This window comes from Trachemys scripta, chromosome 9, assembly GCF_013100865.1.
Source record: "Trachemys scripta elegans isolate TJP31775 chromosome 9, CAS_Tse_1.0, whole genome shotgun sequence".
NCBI lineage: Eukaryota > Metazoa > Chordata > Testudines > Emydidae > Trachemys > Trachemys scripta.
In genome coordinates, this window is record NC_048306.1 from 104,795,472 (window position 1) to 104,803,861 (window position 8,390).

Sequence of the window (8,390 nt, forward strand, 5' to 3'; positions counted from 1 at the left end):
ATGAAATGAATAGGCAGCAGGTTTAAAACAAACAAAAGGAAGTAGTTCTTCACCCAACGCACAATCAACCTGTGGAACTCCTTGCCAAAGGATGTTGTGAAGGCCAAGACTATAACACGGTTCAAAAAAGAACTAGATAAGTTCCTGGAGGACACGTCCATCAGTGGCTATTAGCCAGGTTGGGCAGGGATGGTGTCCCTGGCCTCTGTTTGCCAGGAGCTGGGAATGGGCGACAGGGGATGGATCACTTGATGACATAGGTGCCGACTCTGTGGGTGCTCCAGGGCTGGAGCACCCACAGGGAGAAATTAGTGGGTGCTCTGCACCCTCCGGCAGCCAAGCTCCCCTCCCCCCCACCCCATCTCCTCCTCTTCCTCCTCCCCCCTGAGCGCGCCGCATCCCCGCTCCTCCGCCTACCTCCCAGCGCTTCCCGCAGCTGTTTGCACGCTCCGGGGGAGGGGGGGAGCAGGAACGTGGTGCACTCAGGGGAAGAGGTGGGGCCAGGGCAGGGCTTTGGGGAAGGGGTTGGAATAGGGGCAGGGAGGAGACGGAGTTAGGGTGGGGGTGGGGCTTTGGGGAAGGGCCTCATGGAAGGGGTGGGGCCAGGGCCAAGGGGTTGAGCACCCACAGGAAAGAGGGAAAGTCGGCACCTGGGTTTGATGAGTCCCTCTGGGGCACCTGGCTCTGGCAGGAGACCTGGCTAGTGGGACCCTTGGTCTGACCCAGTGGGGCCGTTGTCATGTAAGGAGCAGGACGGAGAACAAGGGGCATGTGGCAGTGACCGTGGGCAGGCGCAGGGCCACAGCACAGCAGCTGCGGGAGCAGCACCAGGGCAGAGCCGTCCCGGACCTGGGGTGCAGGGAGTGTGGGACTCTCACCCTGCAGGGGGCGCTCTGCAGTGCACCCCACTGCACAGGGGCAGGCTGCCCGAATGGGCCCCGGGGCGCTGGCTCCCCCATTTCCCAAGAGCTCAGCAGAGGCCAATGGGGAGAACAGTCCCAGCAGGGCCCCTCTGCCCCAGCTCCAGCTGTCCCGTGGGGGGCAGCCCTGGGTCAGTATAGGTGGGGCTTTTGCGCTCCATTGGCAGTAGAAAGAGAGCCAAGGCTGGGGCCTGGTGGGGCAGCCCCACAGCCAGCTGGCTGCACGTGGGGGCCTGCCGGGCAGAGCAGGGGCCGGGGGCTGGGGCGTCTCCATCTCTGGGGCCAGGCGCTGCGGCGCGGCTGCGGGCCCGGCGCTCAGTCCCGGGGGTCCTGGCACTGGCGGCAGGCGGCCATGTCCTCCAGGTGCCGCTCCACCTGCACCGTGCACGAGACGAAGCCAAAGGTGCTCTGCAGCTGGGCGGTGGCTTCCCGCAGCACATCCTCCATGTCCGCGCCGGCACCTGCAGGCAAAGGGGGCAGCCCAGCCCCCTGTGAGCATCTCCTGGGGGCGGGGCCCACAGGAGCCATGGGCTGGGGGCGGGGCCTGCAGGGACCACCTATCAGGGGGCGGGGCTTAAAGGGACCATCTATCAGTGAGTGGGACCTGCAGGGACCATGTGCCGGGTGCGGGGCCTGCAGGAATCACATCGCGGGGGCAGGGCCTGCAGGGACCACCTATCGGGGGCAGGGCTTGCAGGGACCAGGTACTAGGGGGCGGGGCCTGCAGGAATCATATAGCGGGGGCAGGGCTTGCAGAGACCACCTATCAGGGGGCGGGGCCTGCAGAGACCAGGTACCAGGGGGCGGGGCCTGCAGGAATCATATAGCGGGGGCAGGGCCTGCAGGGACCATGTATGGGGCTGGGCCCACAGGGAGCACATGCCAGGGTGGAACATGCAAGGACCCCGTCCCTGGTGGGATGGGGGGCAGGGACCCCATTCTGGTAGGGGGAGGGATGCCCCACAGCTGGAGCCCAGCTGCGCTGGAGGGAGGGGTTGGGTGGGGGGGCAGCGGAGGACTCACCGACTGCCACGTGCACAGACACCACGTGGTGGCTGAGGGTCAGGGCCCAGAGGTGCAGGTTGTGGGCGTCCTTCACGTCCTTCACGGCCAGCAGTACGTCCTTCACCGCGCTGAACTCGACACCCCGCGGTGCCCCTGGGGCCAAACAGGGCGGGTGAGCCTGGCACCGGGGCAGCCCAGCTCCGGGGGGCTCTGGCAGGCAGCTCCCCCAGCCTGGCAGGGCTCCAGCCCTGGCACCGGGGCTCCCCAGGGCTCTCTGCAGATGCTACTCGCAGCCCCGGGGGTTGAGGGGAAGCCAGAGTGGCGCTGGAGCAGGCTGTGGAGGGGCCAGGCGGTCCTGGGGCGGCCCCATGGAGCCCGTGGGGTGGGGGCAGGAGATGCACCCAGAGCGGGGGAATCGCTGCGCGGCTGGAATGGGCTGGCGGGGCGCTGTGGGCTTGGGGAGGCGTGTGCTGGGCTCAGGGACTCGCTGGGCGGCCAGGACCTAGGGGCTGCCCCCAGCCCCCCTCAGCAGAGCTAGGATGAGTTGTCCCCGTCCCCCCCCCAGCACTGGCAGGAGCATTCCAGGGCCAGGCCGCCCACGTCCTCCCATTGCCCAGCCAGGCGGTGGCGGGGTCCTCGGCACTCAGGTCAGACGGGCCCTTGGGTCCCACCCACCAGAGTCCCTCGTCTGCGACCCTGCCCTGAGCCCAGGAACCTGCGTTGGGCTAATCCAGAGGTGGGCCACATCCGGCCCACAGGACCCTCCTGCCCAGGCCCTGAGCTCCTGGCCCGGGAGGCATGCCCCACCCCCGCCCCTGCTGTTCCCCCTCCCCCGCAGCCATGGGGCCGGGGGGTTGGATAAGGGGCAGGGGATCCCGGGGGGCAGTCGGAGGACAGGGTGCAGGGGGCAGTTGGATGGGGCAGAGATTCTGGGGTAGGATGGTCAGGGTTAGGGTTACTGGGTTACTGCTGGGGGGGCAGGATGTCGGGGTGATTGCTGGGGGGCAGGATGTCGGGGTGCTTGCTGGGGGGATGTTGGGGTGATTGCTGGGGGGCAGGATGTTGGGTGATTGCTGGGGGGCAGGATATCAGCGTGATTGCTGGGGGGGCAGGATGTCGGGTGCTTGCTGGGGGGATGTGGGGTGATTGCTGGGGGGGCAGGATGTCGGGGTGATTGCTGGAGGGATGTTGGGTGATTGCTGGTGGGATGTCGGGGTGATTGGGGGGCAGGATGTTGGGGTGATTGCTGGGGGGCAGGATGTCGGGGTGATTGCTGGTGGGATGTTGGGTGACTGTTGGTGGGATGTTGGGGTGATTGGGGGGGCAGGTTGTTGGGGTGATTGCTGGGGGCAGGATGTCGGGGTGATTGCTGGAGGGATGTGGGGTGATTGCTGGGGGGCAGGATCTTGGGGTGATTGCTGGAGGGCTGTTGGGGTGATTGCTGGAGGACAGGATATCGGGGTGATTGCTGGGGGATGTTGGGGTGATTGCTGGGGGGCAGGATGTTGGCGTGATTGCTGGTGGGATGTTGAGGTGATTGCTGGGGGGCAGGATATCAGGGTGATTGCTGGAGGGATGTTGGGTGATTGCTGGTGGGATATCAGGGTGATTGGGGGGGCAGGATATCAGGGTGATTGCTGCGGGGCAGGATGTCAGGTGCTTGCTGGGGGGATGTTGGGGTGATTGCTGGGGGGCAGGATGTCGGGTGCTTGCTGGAGGGATGTTGGGTGATTGCTGGTGGGATGTCGGGGTGATTGGGGGGGCAGGATATCAGGGTGATTGCTGGAGGGATGTTGGGGTGATTGCGGGGGGGCAGGATGTCGGGTGCTTGCTGGGGGATGTTGGGGTGATTGCTGGGGGGGCAGGATATCAGGGTGATTGCTGGAGGGATGTTGGGTGATTGCTGGAGGGCAGGATGTTGGGTGATTGCTGGGGGGATGTTGGGGTGATTGCTGGGAGGCAGGATTTTGGGGTGATTGCTGGCAGGATGTCGGGTGATGCTGGAGGCGGCGGGTTGTCAGGGCGATGCTGGGATGGGTTGGGCTGTTGGGGTGATGCTGGGGGACGGCTCTGGAGGGGGCAAGGGGCAATTGCTAGGGGTGCCTGAGAGGTGACCAGAGGCTGGGACAAGCGCTGCCTTTGCGCGACACGGGGCTCAGCTGGGTGTGCCAGACAATGACTCGGATACGCCCATGCCGCAGTAGCCTGGCTTGTGTCCGTCCCTTTGCGTCTCAGAGCTGCCCCAAAGCTGCCCCAGGCTGGGGCAGGCGACTAGAAACCCACCCGTGACAAGGGGGAATTTTATGTGCTCTTTTTACGATGCCTAGGTGTGCCTCAGTTTCCCCGGCACGTTGCATTGCTCCCCAGGTTGGGGAATGGGTGGGGTTGGCTCGCAGGGCAGGCTACGAGCCCGAGGTGGGTGTCACCTCCCTGCTGGGTGGAATGAACAATCAGCCCGGAGCTGGCTGATCGAGGGGCCCGGACACCCAGCGCCAGCCCCGGCGAGTCCTGGCTCAAGGCTCAGCAAGGGACTGGGCAGAGAGGTGGGAGGGGGCCCCAGGGGGCTCTGCGGGAAGCTGGTGGCTCTCACCCGGGAGCTGACTGAGGAAGGCAGTTGGAGACACAGCCCGAACATGGGGTCCGTGACAGCCGCGCTGGGCTGCCCAGACTGGACTCGCTTTTACCTTCAGCTCTCTGGCTACACTAAGGGCGTTGTCTGCCGTGTTCCAGGTGACTAATAAACCGCCTGTCTGCCCGCGCTGTGACAGTGTCACTGCAAACGCTGGGCGAGGGGCACTGATCCCCGAGGGTCTGGCTCAGCTGGCCTCTGTGCCCAGAGCTCCCGGGGTGGGGCAGGGGGGCTGCAGCCCCAGGGGCCCAGTCTCAGGAGGAGATGAGGCCACATGGCTCACACGAGGGGAAGAGTGAGACCCCAGGGGGTCTGGGTCACTGAAGGACTCCTCCCAGAGACTGTTCCCAGGCGGGGGCGTAGCCTGGCCCTGGCGATCCCTGACAGGTGGTGGCAGCGGTGGGATGCTGAATGCACAAGAAGTACTTTGCAGGAAGTGACGTGTGGCAGGAAAACAAGGGTTGTTAAAGGAAACAGCAAGAAAACCGTCTCCCTGAGAGGGACATGGCAAGCTCGTGCAGGGAGAGACGTTACATGTGGGGAAGCTCAACAAGGGGCAGCTGGTTGCACGGCTGGAGAAGGACAGTTGGTCCAAGAAGCAGGTTCCAGGCCCAAGTGGGGTTCCCAGAGGCTCCCCGTCCAGCAGGACGTCCTCACGACCTGGTTCCCCATTGATGGAGTTGGTGGGAGCTGGAGCTGAGCGAAGGAGCTTTGGCTGGAGGAACAGAGGCTGGCAGCCCATGAGATGCAGCGAAAACACGAGGAAGAAGCAGAAGCAGCGAAAGTGTGAACGGGGGCTGGAGAAACCGAGGGCGAGAGGACCCACCGAGGGTAAAATGGGGAAAGGCCCCAGGATGCCGGTTCTAGGGGAGCCTAGATCCCAAATTGTTGCCCAGTTGGAGGAGGGCTATCGGGTCCTACCTCACTGCCTTTGAGAAGGCCTGCGATCGAACCAGGCTGACCCCGCAGGCTGGCTCCGCGTCTCACCCCCTTGCTCGGTCCCAGAGCCATAGGGGCGCCCAGCCAGATGGGCGGAGCCGATACTGGGGACTAGGAACCGTTCAACCACGCTCCAGTGCTCAAGTCTGAATGGGCACCTGAGGCTTATGGGAACAGGTTTTGGGGTGTGCAGAAGACCCTGGGGGTGACCTACATGGAAGCCACACCCCCACTGGGAGGATCTCCCCACAAGTGGGGTGGGGGAAGGGGTCACTGCGCTGGAGGATTTGTGTAACCTGGCTGGGTTGGAACAACTCCAGGAGATGTGTCCCTACAAGCCTAGACCGTGGGTCGTGGACAGGAAGCCGAAGGGGCTGTGCCGAGCAGGCCGGTGGGCAGATCACTTTGGGGACAGTCGGTCTGGGGGTGGAGAGACCCAAAGGGGATTGGCCTAAGCCTGGGTGCTGGGAGAGGGACTGTGGAGACACCCCAGAAGGGGGATTGGGGTAAACCCAAATGGGGGGAGCAGGATGCGGGTTGACTCCTCCAAGGGGTCTCAGAGTCCTCAGCGGTGAGGTCTGTAGGAAAACGGGGTGTACGTGGGCAGAAGCTCCCACTCCAGGCCCCAGGTGCGTGTCTCGTCGGACCCCCAGGGAGCAGAGGGAGGTGGCCAAGAGGGAGACACTCCTGGGGCGGGGAGAGTCTGGGACAGAGGCCCCTTGTCACACCCTGTGTGGTGCCACCCCATCGAATGTTGAAGGGCTGTGACTGGGGCTACAGGCCCAGGTGTGGAGCCATTCGCCCGGCCTATGGCTCAGAGCCCTGGGCAGACACAGCCAGGGGTGGGGGGCTGGTAGTCGGGGTTCTCCAGGTCACCAGCTCTGACGTCCTTGTGGGGAATGCCTGGGTCACCGTAGGACAAAACTCCAGCCCGGTTCCTGCACCAGCCCGGGGGCTGAACCCCGAGCCAGATGGCTGGGTGTGGAGGTGCCAGGAACATGTAGGTAGCTGTCTGGCAGGGGGAGGGAGAGTCCTTCCCCCAACTTGTGACGCTAAGGAAAAGCTGGTAGGCTCAGGGCACCTTCCTGTCAGTAATCACCCCCTGGGCCTGAGGGGGCAGAGGAACGGCCCCCCCCAGATCCACAGGGTCGGGGCTCTAGAACAGTCCCTGGGAGGAGCCAGCAGTGGGCCAGACCCCCCGGGGTCTCACTCTTCCCCCAGGGTGAGCCACGCGGCCTCACCACCTCCTGAGACTGGGCCCCTGGGCCTGCAGCCCCCCTGCCCCCCCCGCCCCGGGAGCGCCGGGCAGCGAGTCTGGGACAGACCCTGGGGGAGACGTGTACAATCTGGGGGAGCAGCACCCCCCCCCTCGCCCAGCGTCTGCAGGGACACCCAGCCAGCGCTGTGAAACCAGGCGGGTTTATTGGTCACCTGGCACACGGCCCAGGCAGCCCCTCGGGCGGCCCAGAGAACTGACGGTTACAGCCCAGCCCGGCCCGGGCAGTCGGCGCCCAGTTCAGCTGCAGTGACCCCCGTGGTTCAAACTCCGTCTGTCTCTGTCTCACTCCTTGGTCAGACTCCAGGTGAGAGCCCTGATCCCGACTCCTGCCAGCCCCCAGCTCTTATCCCCCTTCGCACCTCCCAGCCCTTTGTTCCCGAGCTGGGGGATGCGGCTCAGCCCCCTGTGGAGAGGCGGGACGACCACGTCTCTCTGGGTCGCTGGTCGCCAGGTGTCCACGTCCCGGCCATTGGATCTGCCCTTGTCTTCTCAAGAGCTGCATGGAGATGGGCCCTAAGGGCCCAGGCCGCCAGGCACCATCCACCCCTGTGTCTTCGCCTGCCCCAGAGCTCCCACCTGTGGGGGAACAGTGCCACACACAGGGGAAACTGAGGCACACACAGGGTTCATAAAGATATTACAGAAAATTCTCACTTCGTCCCACTCGCACCCAGATCCACAGGGGAGCCGTGAGTCCCACGTGCTCAGGTGTAACCTCAGCCGGATGCTGTGCCCAAGGGAGGCAGCGTAACCCACACACCTCCTGGGTGTGGTGCTCTGCAGGGATTTCCCTACACCCCCCCTGAATTTCCCCAACACCTCCCCCAGTTTTGTGAACTAGTTACATGCAGTGTTGCCAATTTAGTGATTGTTCGGAAATATGAATTGAACTTGAAACATTAATACACACTTTAAAAGCATATTCGGTGTATGATAAACTACGTGTATCTGAAAAAGTATCATAGATTTGAAAAGGATGAACCTAGACGAGCTTCCTGATGCAGCTGTTGTTTTTATGATGATGCCGGTGCATTCATTCCGGTGACGTTGGCCAAGTGATGATTTGTCAGCGAAGTCTAAATGAGCGCTCCCTGACAGCTAGTGAGGAGCTGGGGCTGGGGGGAAAGGGCTTCAGGGCCAGATTGTATTTACATTCACACCTAATCTACCCAGGTGTCCAGCAAGCAGAGCTGTGCTGCCCAAGGGATAGATTTTGGCTGGGGTTGGGTTACAAATCACTGGAATGTGGGGTGGGTGGGGGAATGAAATATTGTTATTCTTATTGTATGAGTAAAGGGCAGTAGAACTGTACTTAGGCCTTGGCTACACTCGGGACTTCACAGCGCTGCGAGAGTAGTCGTGGTGCCAGCGCTGTGAGAGCTCTCTCGCAGCGCTGTAATACTCCACCTGTCCGAGGGGAATAGCGTGCAGCGCTGCGAGCGAGCGTGCGGCGCTGTAATACTCCACCTCTCCGAGGGGAATAGCGTGCAGCGCTGCGGGCGAGCGTGCGGCGCTGTAATACTCCACCTCTCCGAGGGGAATAGCGTGCAGCGCTGCGGGCGAGCGTGCGGCGCTGTAATACTCCACCTGTCCGAGGGGAATAGCGTGCAGCGCTGCG

The 8,390-nt window shown here is 63.6% G+C and overlaps 1 protein-coding gene across 1 annotated transcript in view; it reads right to left on the minus strand.

Annotated features, from left to right (window-relative positions):
- Window positions 1-563: 563 nt before the first annotated feature.
- The window catches only part of SLC30A3 (solute carrier family 30 member 3), a gene marked incomplete at its 5' end in the record, with an annotated part of 17,792 nt that continues 9,965 nt past the window's right edge, over window positions 564-8,390 (minus strand). Inside the window, 2 exon segments of the mRNA XM_034781666.1 lie at window positions 564-1,381; window positions 1,944-2,078. Coding sequence (XP_034637557.1) covers window positions 1,236-1,381; window positions 1,944-2,078 — 281 coding nt within the window.